Source organism: Pipistrellus hanaki (genome assembly GCF_964339955.1).
Source record: "Pipistrellus hanaki genome assembly, chromosome: 1".
Lineage (NCBI taxonomy): Eukaryota > Metazoa > Chordata > Mammalia > Chiroptera > Vespertilionidae > Pipistrellus > Pipistrellus hanaki.
Window position 1 is genome coordinate 73225231 of NC_140503.1, and position 22311 is coordinate 73247541.

A 22311-nucleotide genomic window follows, 5' to 3' on the forward strand; every position below is an offset into this window, starting at 1 on the left:
CCCCTTCCTAGCCTGAACCCCCTCCTCTTCCTCTGAAACTGGGTGGCAGTCCCGCCCTCTGTTCTAAGTGCTTCCTGTTTCCGACTCACCCTGGCAGGGGGCCGGGGTCCCCGGAGTGACCGTGGCCGTGAGTGACCCGAGCCGGAGGGGCGGCGCTCGGGCCACGCGCAGCCGGTGCGGGTCCGGGCGGGCCGCGGGGCTGGGGCTGGGGCCGGCCGCCGCCTCGGGATGCCGGGCGAGGAGGAGGAGCGGGCCTTCCTGGCCGCCCGCGAGGAGCTGGCCGGCGCCTTGAGGAAGGACTCCGGGCAGACGTTTTCCGTGGAGCAGCTCTGGCCGCTGCTGGCCACCCCTCTGCCGCCCTCCGCCCGCTACCAGCAGCTGGACGCCGCGCGCCTGGTCCGCTGCAATGCCCGCGGGCAGGTGAGGCCGGGCCCCGCGGGGGAGGGGGGCGGAGAATCTGAGCCCGGGCTAGACGCTCACAGCTCTCTGCTCTTTGACTGCTCTCAGCCCCAAAACTACCTCGGCATCCTTTCCACGGCCCTGAACATCCTAGAGAAATACGGCCGCAACCTCCTCAGCCCTCAGAGGCCACGGTACTGGCGCGGGGTCAAGTTTAATAACCCGGTCTTTCGGACTACGGTGGACGCTGTGCAGGTGAAGCCCCGGGAGTCCCTTATGGGAGAAAGGAATTTGGCTTGGGCTGGGGGATGGGGGAGGGGATGGGGGATAGGAGTGTGGCTAGAAAGGGCCTGAGCAGAATGGGAAGGGGGTCAGCCCTATAGGGGAAGAGGGCCTGCTGGGTGTTGAGTGATTGTGACTGTGTGGCAGGGGGGCCGGGATGTCCTGCGATTGTATGGCTACACCGAGGAGCAGCCGGATGGGTTAAGCTTCCCTCAGGGGCAAGAAGATCCAGATGAGCACCAGGTAGCTACAGTCACACTGGAAGTCCTGTTACTTCGGACGGAGCTCAATATGCTGTTAGAGGTGAGGTGTCTCAGGTCTTGAGGGTTTAAGCACCAAGGCTGGGAAGATCTGCCTGACTCCAAAGCCAGCCTAGGGATTCCCATGCTCCTAAGCCCTGGGCATAGTCCCCTCAGCAATGTGGGAGCTCCCCTGACTGTTCTTCGTGTGAATGTTGGGGGACCGGGTCTTAGAGGGAGGGCCTTGTTCTAGGGCTCTAGGTGGGAACTCCTCTTTTCTTGTTTACAGAAAACTCATCCAAGACAGCACGCGCTGGAGGAGCTGCTGAACGACAAGGCTGAAGATGATGCAAGGAAGGCAGGAATGGGTTCTGGGGCCTGGTGAACAAAGTGGACAGGGGTTGGGGACTCTCCAAACCCTTGCCCACACCCTGCCCTTTCTCCTCAGATGCTACAGCTCTCAGAGTTTGCCCCCCTACTAAGAGAGATTGTTCCTGGCCCCCTCATCACACCCTCTGCCCCAGGTATGACTGGTCCTGTCTTAGGAGGGGCAGGGTTAGTAGATGGAAATTTGGAGCCCTTCTCTGCCTACCTTCTTGGTTATCTTTCTTTTAAAAAAAAAAAAGAGATTAAAATGGCTTCCAGATGTGTTGAAAAGCAGTCTGTGACTGGTCCCCCTCCAAAGCACATTCAGATGTAACCTGGCCTTTTTTTCAGAAAGATGTCCTATTCTTTCTCTCCTGTTTTCCAGGCTCCACACCCGGTCCTTGCTTCCTCTGTGGTTCTGCCCCAGGCACACTGCACTGCTCAGCCTGTAAACAGGCCTTGTGCCCAGCTTGTGACCGCCTGTTCCATGGGCACCCATCCCGTGCCCATCACGTCCGCCAGACATGGGCCCCTCACGCTGCCCACTTGACCCCTCGGTGAGAGACCTTCTCTTCTGAGAGGACTTACAATTATTTGAGAATTTCCTAAGTACCATATTCTGTGCTAAAGACTGTTTTATAAGGGCAAGTAGCTAGTAATTGCCCTCCAGGAGATCACAGACATACATATTAATAAGTAAGTAGCAGTCACAACAAGATAGATTATCATGGTGTGCAAATAGGTAATAGGAGGATACAACCCAGTCTGAAGATCAGCTCAATCAGCTGACTGTATTTTAAGCACCTAGAATGGGTCATGCCCTATGTTAGGGATCTCCATCAGCAAGATGTAAATTTTAAGCTGTCATTTAAATGTTCAATAGGCTATGGGTACGGGAGTGTTCCATATCGAACAAAACGTGCAAAGGCGAGAGCCATGTATCATCATGCAGGGAATAAGGGATTCCCAGGGTGGGGGACCCAAGCACCAGGGGACCCTCCCTCCTCAGCAGGCCTTGTCTGCTTTTTTCCATTGCAGCTTACCTGTCTCAGCTCCACCACTGCCCCAGCTAACCTCCTTGCTGGCCCTCGGAGACAGCTCTCTTTCGTGCCCTGATTCTGCAAATGCCCGTCTGTCCTGGCCCTGTGCCACCTGTTCCATGCTAAACAAACCTTGGGCAGTGCTCTGTGAGGCCTGTGATCGGCCCAGAGGCTGTAAGGGGTTGGGGCTGGAGAGCGAAGGTTCCCAAGGAGCTGGAGGCCTAGAACCTGAACTTGCACGGGGTCACTGGGCCTGCCAGAGCTGCACCTTTGAGAATGAGGCGGCGGCTGTGCTGTGTGCCATGTGTGAGCGACCTCGGCTGGCTCAGCCTCCCAGCTTGGTGGTGGAGTCTCAGGATGGCGGCATTTGCCTGCAGCCCCTTCAGGTAACCTGTTCCTGGCTTTCAAACTCTTCATTTGCACCTGTTACCATAAGCCATTCTCTACCTCTTCATCCCCATTTTTCCATCAGTTTCCCCTTGTCTTCCAACCCGCTCCCGACATTTCCATCTTGAGCCTCAGCCAACGTTCAATGGGATAATTCTTTCTGCCTTTCCAGCAGAGAGACGCTTTGCTTTCCTCTGCCCAGACTTCCATCTGGTACTGTACTCACTGCACCTTCTGCAATTCGGGCCCTGGCTGGGTGTGTGCCATGTGTCACCGGACCAGCAGCCCCATCCCAGCAAAGCCTGCCTCCCAGCCCATCGCCAGCTCTTTGGAAGAGCAGCTCCCCACTCCAGGGCCTCTGCGACGCCTCAGCGCCCCTCTGCCCAGTTCCTGTGGGGACTCTGAGAAGCAGCGCCAAGACAAGATGCGGGAGGAAGGTCGTCAGCTGGTGACCAAGATCCGGGTGAGGATTTGGCCTGGGATGAGGTGGGGCTGAGCTGGTGGGGGAAGCAGAGGCTGCAGTCAGATAATACGAATTCTTATAAATCTGGTGGTGGTTAGCCACAGCTACTTGTTATTGAACACTTCCCATATGGCAGGTGTCATGCTTAGCTCCGCTCACATGATCACAGTCTGAGCTCAACCCCTGTCTGCACTTTGGTGCTGTCTGAGGGGGGTGGAGGACACCTTTCTGATGGTCTTCTGTCGGGCGGGCTGTGCCTCAGGAAGGAGAAGCCGCGGGCGCCGGTCCGGAGCAGATCTTCTCAGCCCTGCAGTACTCCGGCACCGAGGTGCCCTTGCAGTGGCTGCGTTCAGAGCTGCCCTACGTGCTGGAGATGGTGGCTGAACTGGCTGGACAGCAGGACCCTGGGCTAGGTGCCTTTTCCTCCCAGGAGGCCCAGAAAGCCTGGCTGGATCGTCATGGCAACCTCGACGAAGCTGTGGAAGAGTGTGTGAGAGTCCGGCGCAGGAAGGTACCAGCTGTGCTGGAAGTGGGGTAGGGTTGAAGGTGTAGGTCAGAGCCTCTCCTATTATCTCCTTTGCTTGCTTTTCCCCTCTTTATGCCTCCTCTCCACTCCACCTCTCAGGTGCAGGAGCTCCGATCCCTGGGCTTTGGGCCCGAGGAGGGGTCTCTTCAAGCATTGTTCCAACACGGGGGCGACGTGACACGGGCCCTGACTGAGCTACAGCGTCAGCGCTTAGAGCCCTTCCATCAGCGCCTCTGGGACAGTGGCCCGGAGCCCACCCCTTCATGGGACAGTGCAGATAAGCAGGTGCTGGGAGGAGGTGAAGAGACACATGGAGGGGGAGAGGGAAGGCTGAAGGATAGGAGCCTTGGGTCTGACAGCCACTTCTTCCCTCTCCACCTGAATGATATTGCAGAGCCTGGTCAGACGACTTTTGGCAGTCTACACACTCCCCAGCTGGGGCCGGGCAGAGCTGGCGCTGTCGCTGCTGCAGGAGACACCCAGGAACTACGAATTAGGGGATGTGGTAGAAGCTGTGAGGCAGAGCCAGGATCGGGCCTTTCTGCGCCGCTTGCTTGCCCAGGAATGTGCAGTGTGTGGTTGGACCCTGCCCCGCAACCGGGTAAGCCTGTCACACTGAACCTGGCCTCAGAATGACTCCTATTCCCTTTAGACCCCACACTCTGCTCCAGCCTGTCTCGGATCATCTTTTGCTCTAAAGTTCCCCATGTGCCCCTGGAGGCTTCTGGGAAGGGGAGGGCAAAAATATGCTGGTTTTTTTAACCCCCATTTATTTTTAATGTTCTGTTATGGAAAATTTCAAACATACAATGGTAGAGAAAATTGTATCACAGATTTTCTTTTTTCTTTTTTTTAATATATTTCATTGATTTTTTTACAGAGAGGAAGAGAGGGATAGAGAGTTATAAACATCGATGTGAGAGAATCATCGATCAGTTGCCTCTTGCACACCCCCTACTGAGGATGTGCCTGCAACCAAGGTATATGCCCTTGACCGGAATCGAACCCGGGACCTTTCAGTTCACAGGCTGAAGCTCTATCCACTGAGCCAAACTGGTTTCGGCTGTATCACAGATTTTCTTTCCACTCTCCACCATATATTCATCACTAGGCTTCAGCAATTATAAGTGTATGGCCAATGTTTATTTCACCTCCACACACAGAGGATTATTTTGAAGCAAATCTCAGGCATCATATGGTTTATCTGCTAATATTTCAGTATGTATCTCTAAAATATAAAATGCTTTGAAAACATAGTCACAAATACCATGTCATGCCCAAAAGTTAACAGTAATCCTTTGATATCATCATCAAATATCCATTTTGGCCCTGACCTGTTTTTCTCAGTGGTTAGAGCATCGGCCTACAAACCTAGGGGTCACAGGTTTGATTCCCAGTCAGGTCAAGGGCACATACCAGTCAAAGGCACAGACCTTGTACCTTGTACCTTGTACCTCAGTTATAAGTTCCCTACTAGAGGCATTTGTGGGAGACAACCAATCAATGTGTCCCTCACGATGACGTTTCTCTCTCTCTCTTTCTTTCCTTCTCTCTCCCTCTCCCTCTGTCCCTCTGTCTTTTCTCCCTTCCACTCTCTCTAGAAATCAATGTAAAAAATATCCTTGGGCCAAAACCAGTTTGGCTTAGTGGATAGGGCCTTGGCCTGTGGACTGAAAGGTCCCAGGTTCCATTCCGATCAAGGGCATGTACCTTGGTTGCTGGCACATCCCCAGTAGGGGATGTGCAGGAGGCAGCTAATTGATGTTTCTCTCTCATCAATGTTTCTAACTCTCTATCCCTCTCCCTTTCTGTAAAAAAATCAATAAAATATATATATTTTAAAATAATAAAAAAAATATCCTTGGGTAAGGATTTAAAAAACAATTATATATATAAAAGCTAACATGCTGCCGAAACCGGTTTGGCTCAGTGGATAGAGCGTCGGTCTGCGGACTCAAGGGTCCCAGGTTCGATTCCAGTCAAGGGCATGTACATTGGTTGTGGGCACATCCCTGGTAGGAGGTGTGCAGGAGGCAGCTGGTCTATGTATCTTTCTCATCGATGTTTCTGGCTCTCTATCCTTCTCTCTTCCTCTCTGTGAAAAATCAATAAAATATATTTTTTTAAAAATAAAATAAAATAAAAGCTAACATGCTAAGTGTCCATTGGGAAATGATGTTATGTAGCAATGCCCGGCTTCTCCCTAGGGCCGGCTTCCTCTCCCTAGTGAAGACCAGCCTCCTTGCAGTTTCTTCAGCCCAGGAACACGACTTGCTTTAAGCCAGGTGGAAACATTTCACACAGTAACCAAATGTCTGTGAAGAGTTTTCCCATGCCTCATCTCATTTGATCCTCACAGAAGTCCTGGAATAGGTAGATAGGAGACTTGGTGGTATCCTATTTTATTTTCATTAACCGGAAAATGGAGATTACAAAGTTTAGAAACTTGACCCGACTGAAAAGTAAGAAATGGTGGACCTTGAAAATGACTTTAGGTTGTCTCACTACACAGAATAAAATCAAACACTGCTGCAGTTAAATATTTTACCCTTTGTTCTCCCTGCGTGATCTACACTAATAATCTGCTTGTGTTGATATTTACTGCTGTGCTGCTGACAATTACCTGAAAGAGAAGTTGGGGTGCCTCACTGGGCTGGAAAGAGTTTAACTAAATCAGAAAGCAGCTCTAAGTTGACTTGCACATGCGTAATACATACAAAGCTCTCACTGGTGCCAATCGCACGCGTGTGTTTTTGATCTGTCATTGTTGATTGTGAATTTGTTTGACACTTCTATTATAGAGAAAGGGCGAATAGTGACATTAAAATATTTCTTCTAATTAATTTCCTTTCAATGTACATAAATCCATGCACCAGACCATGAGTAATAAAATAAATTAACCGGAATAACTTTATTTTATTTATTTATTTTTTAAATAAATTTTATTGATTTTGTACAGAGAGGAAGGGAGAGAGATAGAGAGTTAGAAACATCGATGAGAGAGAGTCATCGATCAGCTGCCTCTTACACACCCCCTACTGGGGATATGCCCGCAACCAAGGTACATACCCTTGACCAGAATTGAACCTGGGACCCTTCAGTCCCCAAGCCCACGCTCTATCCATTGAGCCAAACCGGTCTCGGCAAACCGGAATAACTTTTTTAAAAAATCCATTTTGCCGAAACCGGTTTGGCTCAGTGGATAGAGCGTCAGCTTGCGGACTGAAAGGTCCCGGGTTCATTCCGGTCAAGGGCATGTACCTTGGTTGCGGGCACATCCCCGGTAGGGGGTGTGCAAGAGGCAGCTGATCAATGTTTCTCTCTCATCGACGTTTCTAGCTCTCTATCTCTCTCCCTTCCTCTCTGAAAGAAATCAATAAAATATATATTAAAAAAAAAAAATCCATTTTGTAGAAAAAGGCCCCTTCTCGTCTCCTGAGCCCCCACTTATTTTAGGTGAAAACTGGTAGTTTTTTAGTTAAATACAGCCCAATTTAGTTAAGCTCACTCGGTATATTTTTTGTTTTTACTCTATTTTATTTATTTTTAAATATATTTTATGAATTTTTACAGAGAGGAAGGCAGAGAGATAGAGAGCTAGAAACATCCATGAGGGGAACATAGACCAGCTGCCTCCTGCACGCCCCCTACTGGGGATGTGCCAGCAACCAAGGTACCTGCCCTTGGCCGGAATCGAACCTGGGACCTCTCTATTCACTGAGCCAAACCGGTTTCAGCTGTTTTTACTCTTTTAAAATAATTGTGTATATATAAAATAATTGTAGATTCATTCTGTGTGCTCTTTACTCACCTTAACCTCCCATGATGACTTCTGTTATGATTATAGTACAGGATGAAGTCCAAGAAATAGACCTGTATACATTGTTAGCTAGACTGCAGACCTAGTTTGTTTTTTCCATTAATGTGTGTGTGTGTGTGTGGTTCTATGTAGAGATTCATGTAACCACCACCACAATTCAAGGTATAGGCTGTTGCATCACCACAAAGAAACTCCCTCATGCTGCCCTTTGGTAGTTGTATATATACAACTTCTTCCTTTTCTCGTCACCTGGCAATCGCTACTCTGTTCTCCATCTCAGTCATTTTGTCATTTCAAGATTATTTGTGTGTTAGCTTTTTTAAAAATGTTTTTGTTAATTATCACCCAATGATATTTTTTCCATTGAATTTTTAGGGAGAATGGAAGGGAGGGGTGGGGGGAGACAGAGAGAGAAACATCAATGTGAGAAAGAGAGACATCTATTGGTTGCCTCCTGCAGCACCCTGACCCAGGGCTGGGGACCAAGCCTGCAGCTGAGGTACCTGCCCTTACTGGAATCAAACCTGGGGCCTTTCAGTCCACTGAGACAAACCAGCTAGGGCTAGGGCTTATGTTTTTATTGACTTAGAGAAAAAGGAAGGGAGAGGGAGAGAGGAGAGAAACATTGATGAGAGAGAAACATCGATCAACTGCCTCCTGCATGCTCACGCTGGGAATTAGACTCCAAACCCGGGCATATGCCCTGACCTGGAATTGAACCGGCAACCTCTTTGTGCATGGGACGATGCTCAACCAACTTGAGTCACATGGTTGGGCATATGTGTTAGCTTTTAATTAATGTGATTGCCTTTAGAAGACATTGGTTAGTTTACCTTGGGTTTACCATTGTCTGCTTCCTTCACCTGACAGTCTTCGGGCATTTAGGTTGCCTGCCTGGCACTTGTTGGCATATGAGGTTGCTACCCCTGCCCAATTGTTAACTAGTGGTTTCCCAGTGAACACCTGGCTGCTTCCCCTTCCCCAGGCTGGCAGCTGTGGCTTCTGACCCCTTTCTCTCCCTGCTCACCCTAGATGCAGGCTCTGACTTCTTGTGAATGCACCATCTGTCCTGACTGCTTCCGCCAGCACTTCACCATCGCCCTGAAGGAGAAGCACATCACTGACATGGTGTGCCCCGCCTGTGGCCGCCCTGACCTTTCCGATGACACACAGTTGCTCAGCTACTTCTCTACTCTTGACATCCAGGTACTGCAGATTCTGGGACGCAGGGTGCCCTGGGCTCTGAATAGGAGCCCTGCCCTCCCACCACTTCTCACTCTGTCCCCAGCTTCGAGAGAGCCTGGAGCCGGATGCCTATGCCCTGTTCCATAAGAAGCTGACTGAGGCTGTGCTCATGCGGGACCCCAAGTTCCTGTGGTGTGCCCAGGCAAGTGGCCTGCCCAGCAGAGCTGGCTGGAGGGTCAGGGGTGGTGCCAAGTCAGGCCTCAGATAGCTTTATGCTCTTGCATCCACAGTGCTCCTTTGGCTTCATATACGAGCGTGAGCAGCTGGAGGCAACCTGTCCCCAGTGTCGCCAGACCTTCTGTGTACGCTGTAAGCGCCAGGTGAGGCACATCCATCCTTCCAGAAATACTTGCTGACCTGCTGGAGGTACTCTGTTAGACTCGGGGGATCCTGGAGAACAGAACAGACGCGAGCTCTGAGCTCAGAGTGCTCACAGACCAGGAGGGAGGAAGGGTGAGAGAAGAAGGAAGGATGAGAGAGACAGAAGAAGCAGCCTGAGGAGGGGGAAGAATGAAAGGGGAGAAAAGATGAAGGAGGGAGGAGGGGTGAGAGGTAAGGTAAAGGAGGAAGGGTGGCAGTGAGGAAGGGAAGGAAAGAAAATGGTGGGAGGAAGAGCATAATTATACAAGGGCATAAGTTCTATGAAGAAAACAAACAGGAATCTGAGATTAGGAAAAATGGAATGGGCCTACTTAGAATAGAGAGGTCAAGTCTACTCTAAAATGTTGTAATTTAAGCTCAGGCCTGAAAATGAAGCGGAAGTTTAACCATGCAAAGATTTCCCAACCATGGGAAGGCCAAAGTCAGAAGGAAGTGTGTGGTTGGAGCCTCCAGAGCAGGGGGGAGAGGCAGGCAGTCGGAGAGGAGCGAGCTGCCCGAGGGGAGAGGCCTGGGGCCAATGAGGAAGGTATTTGCTTTTCATCCTGAGGCCAAGCCAGGGTGATATGAGTTCATTTACCATTAGTTCATCAACTAATATTTGATACCAAAAAATTGCATCTATATTATGAGACAAAATAAAATAAGCCCCTGAGCTTTGACTGCATAGCTTGGTTGGTTGCTTGCTTGCTTGGTTGGAGTGTCATCCTGATACGCCAAGGTTGTAGGTTCGATCCCTGGTCAGGGCACATGCAAGAGTCAGCCAGTGACCACATAAATAAGTAGAACAACAAATCAGTATTTCTCTCTTCCTTCCTCTCTCTCTAAAATAAATTAATAAATAATTTAAAACAAAACAAAAAACCTTGAGATCCTTCTGCCAAACCTCAAAACTAGGACACTCCTAATTCTGTTAAAGCTGCCTGACTTACACTGTCTCTTCCCCCCCCTCCCCCCCCACCGAAGAGTTTAGAGACGGTCTTTGAATATTATATTGATTTTTCTTTTTTTGATGTATTTTTATTGATTTCAGAGAGGAAGGTAGAGAGAGAGAGAGAGAGAAACATCAATGATGAGGGGGGTGGGGAAATCATTGATAGGCTGCCCCCTACATGCCCCTCACTGGGGATCAAGCCCACAACTCAGGTATGTGCCCTTAACCTGAATTGAACCAGGCACCCTTCAGTTCACAAGCTAAAGATCTATCCACTGAGCCAAACCAGCTAGGGCTGCCTGACTTAGACTTTCAAAGGCATTTTGACTGCAAAGTTGAAGATGAACCATAGGGAAGTCTTGAATGGAGGCAGAGAAACAAGTAACCGAGGCAAGTCATTGAGGCAAGACGGGACCTGGCCAGAGGAAGATGGTCACAGCAGGGATGAAGAGGAAGGTCAGGGTTGTGAATGGACATAGTTACAATCTGAGCTCGGCTTGGGTGTTGGAAACAAGACTTGCTGGTGGATCTGTGGTGGTATGAGGACATGCAAGCACCAAGGCTGGCCCCTCAGTTTGGGATTAGAGCAAATGGTGAATGGCTGGGCCATAAAATAAGCCCAGACACTGGGTATGAGTAGAAGGGCCAGCAAGAAGGGCCTCGGAGCTCCCAGGTGACTCTTGGTTTCCTTCTCGCAGTGGGAGGAGCAGCACCGGGGCCGGAGCTGTGAGGATTTCCAGAGCTGGAAACGCAACAACGACCCAGAATACCAGGCCCAGGGCCTGGCGATGTACCTTCAGGAAAATGGCATTGGTAAGGCTGCCACACTAGCCCTGTTTGCCCCGTAATCTATCGTTGCCGGTGGCTCTCTTCCTGAAAGCCTTGAGGAGCAGTGGCAGCCCTAGCCCTGACCTGCTGTCCCTTGCAGACTGCCCCAAGTGCAAGTTCTCGTATGCACTGGCCCGAGGAGGCTGCATGCACTTCCACTGCACCCAGTGCCGCCATCAGTTCTGCAGCGGATGCTACAATACCTTTTACGCCAAGAATGTGAGCCTAGAGAATGGGGATGGGAGGGATAAGAGGGTCGGGGGCTGCCAATGGGTATGATGGGTAGAGGCCACTGAGGAGCAGCCCAGGGGAAGAGAAGAGGAGGCTGGTGGTGTAAATTACCTCTCTCTGTTCCCTTTTCCTTCTGCTTGCTCCAGACCCTCCAGTGTCTCCACCAATCCCCACCCCTATATCCTTCATGCAGGGGTTCCTGAGAGGCCAGGACCCCAAACAGTCTCCAACTTCCCCTCTCCTATCTGGGTTTCCACCAGAAATGTCCAGACCCTAACTGCAGAGTGAAAAAGTCCCTGCACGGACACCATCCCCGAGACTGCCTCTTCTACCTGCGGGACTGGAGTGCTCTCCGGCTCCAGAAGCTGCTCCAGGTGAGGGGTGGCCAACCGGGCAGGGTTTGCATGTTGCCTAGGAGAGGGGTAGGGCCTAGGATCCAGTGGGCTGGCATTGGGATAACCTAACACCCTCCATCTGTTCCTTCTCAGGACAATAAGGTCATGTTCAACACAGAGCCCCCAGCGGGGGCCCGGGCAGTCCCTGGAGGTGAGTGTCGGGAGAAGCCCTGCAGAAGGGGAGAGGGTGGCTGGGCGCACACAGGGCAGTGAGTAAAGGGGGAGCGTCAGCTTCTGAGCTGAAGACTCATCCTGTGCTGACTTTGTGCTCATTGGCGAGTTAACCGCCCCGAGCCTTGATTCTTCTCTGTAAAATGGGGGTAATACTCAATTTCCATCTCGGCTATTTTACATGAAGCCACATTAAAGCACCTCGATACTAACTTTCTTCTCCCATTCCTGAAGGTTAATGATTCATTAGTTCAATGGGCATTTACTGAGACCTGCTAGTTGCACTGTCTTAGGTTCCATGAGGGCATCAAAAAGATGTCACATGTGGTTCTGATATACCCTACTTCTTACCATCTACACAGAGGAAGGCCTTCACAGAATAAGTTAACTATGCAAGAGCTAATTCACAAAAGAACTGTCTCAGGGAGTGTGTGATTATAGGCTAAAAGGCAGCTTGGATAAAAGCAGGGCAATAAGGTCCCTGCTTCTAGATCAGAGCTGGTCTGCCATGATGGCATCTCTAAGTACCGTACCCCCACCACCACCGCTGTTTGAGCAGAGGCTCCTGTCCCCCAGCCCCTCCTTGGAGGCTGCCTCCCTTGCATCCATCCCCTTCTCCTAAGTCTTGGTTGTCAGTGGCCTTTCCCCAACAAAGGGTCTTCTTTCTGCCCTTACCCGTAGGTGGCTGCCGAGTGATGGAGCAGAAGGAGGTTCCTAATGGGCTCCGGGACGAAGCTTGCGGCAAGGAGACGCCAGCTGGCTATGCGGGCCTCTGCCAGTAAGTGCCAGGCTGGGAGCATGACGTTGGGGCGCAGTGAGGGTATGCCCAGGCAGTGAAGTGGGTCTCTGAGAGCAATAGGTCCTGCAAGGAGTAGGAGGGAGGGGTTCTCTGGACAAGGGCCTGGATAGGTAGCAGCAAGCAATGTGCTCAGGTTGCGTGCATACACAGGTGAAGGTTGTCAATCTTATCCATCCAAGTATGCCAGTGTCCCGCAGGGTGCTGGGCACACTCAGTTAATATTAGCCGAACAAGAACAAATACTCCACCCTCTAATCCCCTCAGGGCACACTACAAAGAGTATCTTGTAAGCCTCATCAATGCCCACTCACTGGACCCAGCCACCCTGTATGAGGTGGAGGAGCTGGAGACGGCCGTTGAGCGCTACCTGCACGTGCGCCCGCAGCCGCTGGCTGGGGAGGACGCGCCCGCCTACCACGCCCGCTTGTTACAGGTGAAGCTTCCCCCACAGCCTCGCCTCTGACCGTGTCTGCGAGTCCCCAGTCCAGTCTGTGCCAGCTCCAGCCTCCAGGATTATTGTCATCGTCATCATCTTCTATCTCTCTCTGCAGAAGCTGATGGAAGAGATACCCTTGGGACAGAGTATACCCCGCAGGAGGAAGTAGCTGAGGGCGAGGGTCCTGATGAGGGTCCCACGCCCTCAGGAACGGCTCCAGCACCAATAAAGAGGCATCTCCTTGCCCAGGCTTCTTGGTGGTCCTTCTTCCTGACCCCACTATCGGGGGGCACCTGGGAAAAAGGGGGGTGAACAGAGCTTTGCTGAAAGGGCCCCTACAGCCCACCGCTTGATCTTCCCTGGACCCAGGACCAGAAAGGAATTGATACCATGGCTGACAAAGGGAGGTCTTCCCTGTGCAACCACTTGGCCTGAGCGATTTCCTCCATCCCTGCTTCTCTTCCTTTCATCCAATTCAGCTGATACTTGAGATCACCTAATAGGTACTAAGCAGGCACCGTCAGAGAACATAGATGCTTAGGTGGTACAAAGCTATCCAGATGCCCTGGGGACAGACGCCCCGAGAACAGACCAGCACACCGCGACCTCCCCGGGGAAGCAGCAGTGTCATAGAAATGGACACAAGCTAGGAGTAGCTGAGGGAGGAAGAAGGAGCCTGCACTCTGATGGCTCTTCCTGAATCTGAGATTTTTAGGTGCTGCTCCCCCTGGTGGCCACTCATTGCTCTGCAACTCAGGCCACGTGATTTCAGGGAAATGGACCTCCCAGAAGTAAAACTGAAACTTAGGGAGGGGACTGTAGAAACAGGGCGGAGTTAACAGGAAGCTTCCTACCCTGGAGCTGAGCTGAGGTCAGCTGAGCCCTGGGACAGCCTGCACAGCCGCTCAGGTAAGATCAACCAAGAATTGGTGGTAGCCTGGGTATATAGCTGGGAGGCCCAGCCACATTAGAGGAGGGAGAGGCTTCCTGGGGTCCCCCTCTGCTAGACTGGGATAGACTGAAGGCCTGTAAGCCAGGAAGCAGGAGGTTGTTCTGAGTGAGAGACTGACCTGATCAGGGTCTGTGTCCCAAGCTCTACAGGCAAAGGCCCAGAGGACCTGCTGCTGGGTTCAGGAAAGGAGGCTTTGTTCCCGGGCACTTGGCTCTGTTTGTTTGCCTTCTGGCCCCGCCTACTTGTCCTCTGGCTCCGCCCCGGGCCCCCTCTCTCTGCCCCACCTGGGGAGCAGTGGGGTGTGGTGGGGTCATAGTACAGGTGAGGATGCTGGTAAAGAGCTGGTGTGGTATCTGAAGCAGATACTGCCTCTGCAAAGGTTTAGGGATCTAGACTGAGCCTCTCACCAGGAACAGAACACCAAGGAAATTCTCCAAGCAGTAGATTCCTGAAAAGTGCTTTTTTAAAAAAATAATATATTTTATTAATTTTTTACAGAGAGGAAGAGAGAGGGATAGAGAGTTAGAAACATCGATGAGGAAGAATCATCGATCAGCTGCCTCTTGCACACCCCCTACTGGGGATGTGCCCGCAGCCAAGGTACATGCTCTTGACCAGAATCAAACCCGGGACCTTTCAGTCCACAGGCTGATGCTCTATCCACTAGAGCCAAACCAGTTTTGGCACGTAAAGTGCTTTTTAAAAAAATATTGATTTTAGAGAAAGAGGAAAGGAGAGAAACATCAGTTTGTTGTTTAACTTATTTGTGCATTCATTGGTTGATTGTTGTATGTGTCCTGACAGGATCGAACCTGCAACTTTAGTGTATAGTGACTATGCTCTAACCATCTGAGCTACCCAGCCAGGGCAGATTCCTGAAAAGTCTTAAAATTAAGACCAGTACCTAAGGTTTCCTTCCAGACCTCACAGCTTGGGGTGTTAAAAAAAAAAAGGCATAATTTTTGGTAATTGCCAGTAATGGCAGAAACAAAGCTATTTGACCTCAGAGTGTTTTGAGCTAGAGAAAAAGATGGATGGGCTCTTTGGGGGCCCTTGCCAGAACACAACCCAGATGGCCACGACTTCAGCCGGTGTTTCCTCCCAAATGGTGGGTTGGTTACTGATGCTGCCTGCTGCTCTTGTTCCCAGGATGGCGTCGGGCCGGGCACGCTGCACCCGGAAGCTCCGGAACTGGGTGGTGGAGCAAGTGGAGAGTGGGCAGTTCCCAGGGGTGTGCTGGGAAGATGAAGCTAAGACGATGTTCCGGATTCCCTGGAAGCATGCTGGCAAGCAGGACTTCCGCGAGGACCAGGATGCCGCCTTCTTCAAGGTGAATGGGCCTCCAAGTGAGGGATGGAGTGGACACTGATGCCCAAGGGCTGTGCCTGCCTACGTGTCAGATGGAGGAGAGAGTACATGACTGTCAGAGCCCAGTGCAAGATGAAAATGCAAAATCTACTAAGGAATTCCAAGTGGCAACAACTGAGCCTACACCAGCGCAGGCCTTCCTGTGCAGCTGCTCAGGTTGCACGTCCACGAAGCTGGCCCAGCTGGTGTGTTAGCTGCGGTCTGTAACCTGCTGCCTCTTTGTACTCTGTTTCCTAGGCCTGGGCAATATTTAAGGGAAAGTACAAGGAGGGAGACACAGAAGGCCCCGCCATCTGGAAGACTCGTCTACGCTGTGCTCTCAACAAGAGCCCTGAGTTTGAGGAGGTGCCTGAGAACAGCCATAGAGATGGGGCTGAGCCCTACAAGGTGTATCGGCTGCTGCCAGCAGGAGCCCTCCCTGGTGAGTGTCCCCTAGAGGAAGCAGAGTAGGGCGGAAGGATGGAGATGAGCTCCTGGGAGGGTGGTGGGACTCCCTCCAGCCCCTCAGTTCGATTTCTACCTTGTCCCTACCCTCAGAGAGCTGCCAGTCTGGTAACCTGGTTTCCCTGCTCAGTCTTGCCCATCCTTTCACTGCTCCTAGCTCTCCCCTACCCTCTGTCCGCACTTAAGGCTCTGACCTCTCTCTCCCCCTCAACAACATTTCACAGCTTCGGCAGCAGTACAGAAATTACCCCCAAAGAGACACTACAGCTCGGTGTCCCCTGAGAGGGAGGAGGAGGAGGGTGCCACAAAGAACGGTATACTCAGTCCTGCCTTGCTTCAGGAGCCCCTCAAACGCGTAAGAGCTGGGGAGGGACCCGGGGGGCCTGAGGGCAGGCCAGCCCCTGGGGGAAAGGGGCCAACCATAGATCCATGTTTGCAGGAGAAGGTGGAGGCCAATGGGGCAGCGGGCCATTCAGACTCTGGGTGCTGCAGCAGCAGCAGCAACAGCAACAGTCCTGAGCCTCAGGAAGGTACCACCTCGTGCCTCTCCTCATCCCCCACGCCACACCCTCTGGCCCTTGGACTCCAGTCCCACTCTGAAATGAGCGCCTCTTCTCCCTTCCAGGTGCAGACACAAATGAGGCCCCTTTCCAAGGAGATCCGGGGTCTCTGGAGCTTCTGCCCCCTCCAGACTCAGGTACTTAGCACGTCTATCCATCCCTGCTCACGGTCGCCACAGGCCACCTTCCTGTGGCTGTACGTGCATTACCTAATGTCAGGCTTGGCCTCACCTTACTCAGACAGAGGCGCCGGTTTCTAGGCAGTGTACCTGGCCAGCTACAGACTCCAAAACAAATTTTTGCATTTTCATCTTGCACTGGGCTCTGACAGTCATGTAGCTGGTTCAGTCATCTACTGTCCCCTTCTCAGAAATACCCCCTATCCCTGGAAATCCACTTTGAGACATTGATTTCTATAGAAAGACCAAATCTCTGGGACTTCCTTGTAAACTGTGAGACCCTGAGCATTAAGCCTTGAGGCCCCAGTGGGAATCTGATCATTGGCTACTCTCCCAAATGATAGGAAGGTCTGACAGGAAGCCCCTTGCTGGTGAGGCTGAGGGGCATGCGGATGAGGTGACGGTGCCTTCTCTAAGCTCAGAAGGTGTAGCTGCTGTCCCCACTCCACAGCCTGCCTTGTCCTCCCCAGCCCTTGCCTGGTTTCCTGTCCGGGCCTCATGCTTTTCAGCAGCAAAACGAGGACATGGGATCTGCAGGAGCCCCTCTTTGTGTCCCCGGAGCCCATGCTGGCCGGGCGAATGCACCCGTGGGGAGAGGCAGTGGTGCAGCAGGTCGCTTTCTGTCCACAGACTTCTCTCTGAAGCTCACCTTCATCTACAACGGGCACGTGGTGGGCGAGGCCCAGGTGCAGAGCCTGGACTGCCGCCTCGTCGGTAAGCTCTCCAGCTCCCAGTGCAGCATGCAGCAAGTGGTGTTTCCCAAGCCCGGCCCGCAAGGACCCACCCAACGCCTGCTGAGCAAGCTCGAGAGAGGTGTCATGGTAGCTAGCAACAACAGAGGCCTCTTTGTTCAGCGCCTTTGCCCCATCCGCATCTCCTGCAGCGCGCCCCACTTCCCACCGGGGCCAGGCCCATGTCTGCTGCCCAGCAACGAGTGTGTGGAGCTCTTCAAAACCGCCCACTTCTGCAGAGGTGAGGTCCTCCCCCCATGAGCCCTCCCCCTTGCACTTCCTCCAGCAGATCAGCCGTCACAGTCCATGGGTGGCCCCTGCACTTGCTGGGTGCACATCCTGTAAAGCCCCGTGCTCAGCCAGAGCAGCTGCCTGGCAGCCTTCCTTCCGTCGTCCATGCTCAGAGATGAGGCTCAGGCGGAGCCCAGCACAAGAGCATCACAGCTCAGAGGGCGCCGTCACATCCGGGGAAGGTGCACCGTGAGGCCCTCTCCTGCACACACACTGGCACACACGCCCACACGTTCAGGAGAGCTGACACGTATCACATACCCAGGCCCTACCACACGCCAGGCATCCCCTCAAATTGTCCCTTTCCCGTGCATTTCTTGCCTCCGTTCAACTCTAAATCTGGCCTTGGAAGTGGGGCCAGGAGTACAGGGACACAAGCATGAGTGTTTCCTGGGCCATGGGTGCCTTGGCCTAGGCAAGATGGTATGAGCAGCCAGGGCTGCTGCTGAGAGCTCTCTCAGCAGCGAACATGTCAGATTGTGTAGAGTCAGCTACCGCTAAGTACTTCCTCCTGGAGGAAGGAGTACTTTTTCCTATCTGCACATGGGTGAGTACCATTTAGTTCCTGGCATTTCTCCTGTAGCTCCTGTTCTGGCCTTCATCTCCAAGTGGCCCCACAGCCTCTTTCTCTCCATTATGGGTTCCTCCCCATTCCCTCCCTCCCTGTCTATGGCCTTCTCCTTTCTCTTTTTATTCTTCCAGCTCTTGACCTTCTCTCTTTCAGACTTGCAGAGGTATTTCCGGGGCCTGGGCCCCCTACCCGAGTTCCAGGTGACACTGAATTTCTTGGAGGACGACCCTGACCCCAGCCACACCCCACACAGCCCTATCTCAGTTCAGGTGAGTCCCGGGCAGGGTGACAATAGCTGCCTGTGCAGGGAGGAGGTCCAGGAGAAGGGCCCCGGCATGGGCAGGGGGAGTGGCCTCCCTGCTGTGTTCGTGATGCCCTCTTCCCACCTCTTCCGGCACAGATGGAGCAGGCCTTTGCTCGGCATTTACTGGCAGAGCGTCCGGAGGACCAGACAGCCGCTCTGACCCTGGTGCAGAGCCTGGAAGCCCTACCTTCTTCCTCCCTGCTCTGTTCTTCCTATTTTCTCTGACAGAGATTCATTCTGCACACTGTGGACCTGCCTCCCTCGGTGATCATTCCTAGTGGTTGTCATCCTTCAGCTACTCATGGTGCCTGGCTGGCTTTTAGCCGTTTTGTTTGTTTGTTTTAATTTTTGAGATATACCCACTTTTATCTCTGTGGAACTGAACTGGGAAAGTCCAAATGGTATGAACTCAGGGGGACCATTTCCTCTTCCCCAACCCTAAAGCCAAGCACTTTATATTTTCTTTGTAAGTCTTCACTAGGGTTTAAAATAAAATTTTATTGAAAAAGGAATCCGGATCTGACTTGTTTGGAGGATAAGGTCGCAGGGGTCACAGAGATAAGAAGCTGTAACCTGAGAGGAGGGCACTCGGCTTTCTTCCTGCAACATCCCCGGGCCCCTCTCCTCTCCTCCACCCACAGGGGGTCAGGGAAGCAGTCTGAGCTGCGGGTGTGCGGCTTGGCTTTCGTACCTTTTACCCAGGATTAGGGTCAGCCCCCAAAAGGGACACCGAGCTTACAGCCACTGTAGCCACCAACTCTGCACGGGAAGATCCTAGCTCCATAGTTCTTCGCTAGAGCCCTCTGGTTTGGGCCTTACAACAGGCCTCGAGTTGGACTCTACACTGGAGTTCTGAATGAACAGGAGAACTTGAAGTTGGCCTGACACTGTGGCCTAAAGGCCTTGGGGCCTGCTGGGAGGGGAAATCAGAGGGAGGAGTTGCTGAACCTTCTGTGCGTAGGCAGACCAGGCCCTGGTGCCTCTTCTCCCAGCATGCACTGTCACCCCCACGATGGAAGGTACTCCCCAACTGGTTTCCTCACTCCACCTGGGTCCACAAAAGGCAGTCTGGCCAAGACTGCTGTGTCACCGACACTCTGTTCACAGATTTAAGGGGCCCCTGACAATCCTTTCCCTTACCAGCCAGTGTTTCCCAAAGTGCGGTACGCGTACCCCCAGGGGTACAGGAAGAGTTTGGTGGGGATATGCACTGCACCGTGCTTAGCTGCGCCTAATTCTACGTTCTCATGAGTACGAGGGGTACTCAGCATTACAAAAATTATCGAAGGGGTACACATATGTCAAAAGTTTGGGAAACCCTGCTACCCCATGTTTATTTGCCATCAAAGTGGACATTTTTTTCTTCACAAGGTCACTTGTCATCCTTCTTCCCTGTGTATAATCAATTCCAGCAGAACAGTTCAGACCTCAATCACCGCTTACTAATGGCCATGGCTTCCAGCACATGACACTAGATTAGAGGAGAAGGGGCCAGCAGACCAGATTCCTTCCTGTCATGTCACTCATAAGCCTTCAGTGGCTCATGTATCACCTGTGTCAGTGTTCGGAAACTGTGGCTCTGCTGACTAATGACTTTGCGAACCACTGCCTTAGGGAAAAACATTTAAAAAACATTTTAATAATGTACTAATGTCTTTAACCTGAAGTCAAAACTTCTGGGTAAGAGGAATCCCTTATGCAGTGGTCGGAAAAACTCATTAGTCAACAGAGTGGCAAACTGCGGCTTGTGAGCTGCATATGGCTCGAGAGCTGCAGTTTGCCCACCACTGGCCTAGGTGATCAAATCTAAATATCTACAACCTTGAGGATCTTGCTGGCTCACTTGACAAACTTGAGGGCTGCTTTTGAGTTTTTCTACCTCCTCAGGCCTTCCTTCTCTTCCGTCTTTCCCATCCTCCTCCAGGCACTGAAGAAATCAGGTACTGAGTGCACGGGTGCACACGCCCTGTTGTGCCCTCAACTTGCTGAATTCCCTCCTGGACCTTTGTACCTGCTACCTCCCTGATTTCCATTTTACCTTGTACCCCACATCCCATCCATCAGCAAGCTCTGACACGATTCCTTCAAACGCTGCCCAGCTGCTGCTCTTTGCTTTCACCACCAACGCTTGGGAACAAGTCACCATTATCTCATAACTTCTTCCGGGTTCCTTCCACATCTTCTTTCCTGCTTTTACTCTTGTCCACCCTCAGCCTGTTCTCCACACAAAAGTCTGGTTATGTTACTCCTCTGTTCCACACCCTCCCTCGGCTCTCAACCCAGGTTAAAAACCATGGCCTCCACAGTCCTTGTGATGTGGCCGCTCTCCTCTCTAACCTCACCCCTCGCCATGCTCCGCCTCAGTCACTTTGCTCCAGGTGACTGAGCAAACACACCGAACACACTTCTGCCGCTGGATCTTTACACTTGCTGGCTCTTTTGTCTAAGATACTCTTCCTTCAGGTAGGACTTGCCTCCTCTCTTCCCTGAGCACCCACCTAAATAGCACTCTGTATTCTCATATGCTGTCCATTCTTCTTCATAGTACTGACCTCTTCACGTATTTCTATATGTCAGCTTGCCTAGCTTCTCTCCTTCCTTATTCTTTGAGAACAGGAACTTGTTCCGTTCATTGCTATATTCCCAGAGCCTAAAGGAGCATCTGGCACACTATAGGCACTTGTTGTGCCCAACCAGCATGGCTCAGAGGTTGAGCATCAACCTATGAACCAGGAGGAAGTCATGGTTCGATTTTTGGTCGGAGCACATGCCTGGGCTGTGGGCTCAGTCCCCAGTGGGGTCATATAGGAGGCAGCCAATCAATGATGTTCTCTCATCATTGATGTTTCTCTCTCTCTCCTTCTCCCTTCCTCTCCTTAGGTCAATAAAAAATACTATCTAATAAAGAGGGAATATGCTAATTGAGCCTCACACCGGAACAGATAGAGGCACTCACAGCCAGTAAGGGGTATGCTAATTGACTGCCCTGCCCTCAAAGATGGTGGCACCCACAGCCACAATATGGTGGCACCCAGTATCCTCAGCCCTGCTGGAGCAGCAGGTGCACAGCAAGGGGGTGGGCCCGGCCACACAGTGCACCTGCCTCTGGAGTGCTCCAGTTTCCTTAGCCCCCAGCCGCCCAGAGCCAGCCCAAGGCACAGGCAAGCCTCAGATGTCGGCTGCCCAGCTGCCCAGGGCCAGCCTGAGGGGCATGCAAGCCTTGGATGGCAGCTGCCTAGCCCCCCAGGGCTGCCTGAGGCTCAGATAACCAGGACTGGCCGAAGTTGCACTGTTAGCAGTGGTAGCAGCAGAGGTGTGTTGGGGCATCACCTCCCACCCTGAGGGCTCCCAGACTGTGATAGGGGGCAGGCCCGGCTGAGGGATCCCACCCCCACCCCACCCCCACCCCCACCCCCAGTGCATAAATTTTCATATACCAAGCCTCTAGTAAAAAACTAAATATAGCATAAATACTTATGGAATGAATGAATGAATGAATGGGTTAACAAATTATCTCCTAAACTAGGCTCTAAGCACCTTAAGGGAAGGCATCCCTGTTTTTTTGTTTTGTTTTGTTTTTAAATATATTTTATTGATTTTTTATAGAGAGGAAGGGAGAGGGACAGAGAGTTAGAAACATCGATGAGAGAGAATCATCGATCAGCTGCCTCTTGCACACCCCCCAATGGGAATATGCCCGCAACCAATGTACATGCCCTTGACCGGAATCGAACCCGGGACCTTTCAGTCCGCGGGCTGACGCTCTATCCACTGAGCCAAACCGGTTTCAGCAAGGCATCCCTGTTTTATCATCTTTGTGTCCCAATGTGAACACTTGTGAGCAATGACAGCTTATATAAATGACTGAAACAATTGTAAATATCTACACTAATAAAAGGGAAAGATGCAAATTGACCATACCTTCAGGACACTCAACAGCCAATCAGGAGTGAGTATGCAAATTAACCCAAC

General features: G+C 51.9%; 2 protein-coding genes across 4 annotated transcripts; both read left to right on the top strand.

Annotated features, from left to right (window-relative positions):
- The first annotated feature begins 86 nt into the window (after positions 1-86).
- On the top strand, positions 87-13190 carry RNF31 (ring finger protein 31). 3 transcript variants are annotated; one of them, XM_084906864.1, is made up of 21 exons: positions 87-420; positions 508-654; positions 829-984; positions 1210-1278; positions 1369-1444; positions 1672-1843; positions 2325-2712; positions 2886-3176; positions 3439-3687; positions 3802-3987; positions 4097-4303; positions 8555-8728; positions 8811-8909; positions 8998-9087; positions 10778-10892; positions 11008-11126; positions 11399-11512; positions 11627-11684; positions 12386-12482; positions 12768-12936; positions 13055-13190. In XM_084906864.1, the coding sequence occupies exons 1-21, from the start codon at positions 229-231 to the stop codon at positions 13106-13108; spliced, it is 3222 nt and encodes a 1073-aa protein (XP_084762990.1). In that variant the 5' UTR covers positions 87-228; the 3' UTR covers positions 13109-13190. The 3 variants fall into 3 exon arrangements, with proteins under 3 accessions (XP_084762990.1, XP_084762991.1, XP_084762992.1); XM_084906865.1 differs by having other exon boundaries at positions 2889-3176; XM_084906866.1 differs by having other exon boundaries at positions 3027-3176.
- Positions 13191-13220: 30 nt separating this feature from the next.
- On the top strand, positions 13221-18851 carry IRF9 (interferon regulatory factor 9). Its single transcript, XM_084906910.1, has 9 exons — positions 13221-13848; positions 15041-15221; positions 15497-15680; positions 15928-16058; positions 16143-16233; positions 16329-16400; positions 17073-17414; positions 18189-18304; positions 18436-18851. The coding sequence occupies exons 2-9, from the start codon at positions 15042-15044 to the stop codon at positions 18562-18564; spliced, it is 1245 nt and encodes a 414-aa protein (XP_084763036.1). The 5' UTR covers positions 13221-13848; position 15041; the 3' UTR covers positions 18565-18851.
- The last annotated feature ends 3460 nt before the right edge of the window (positions 18852-22311 follow it).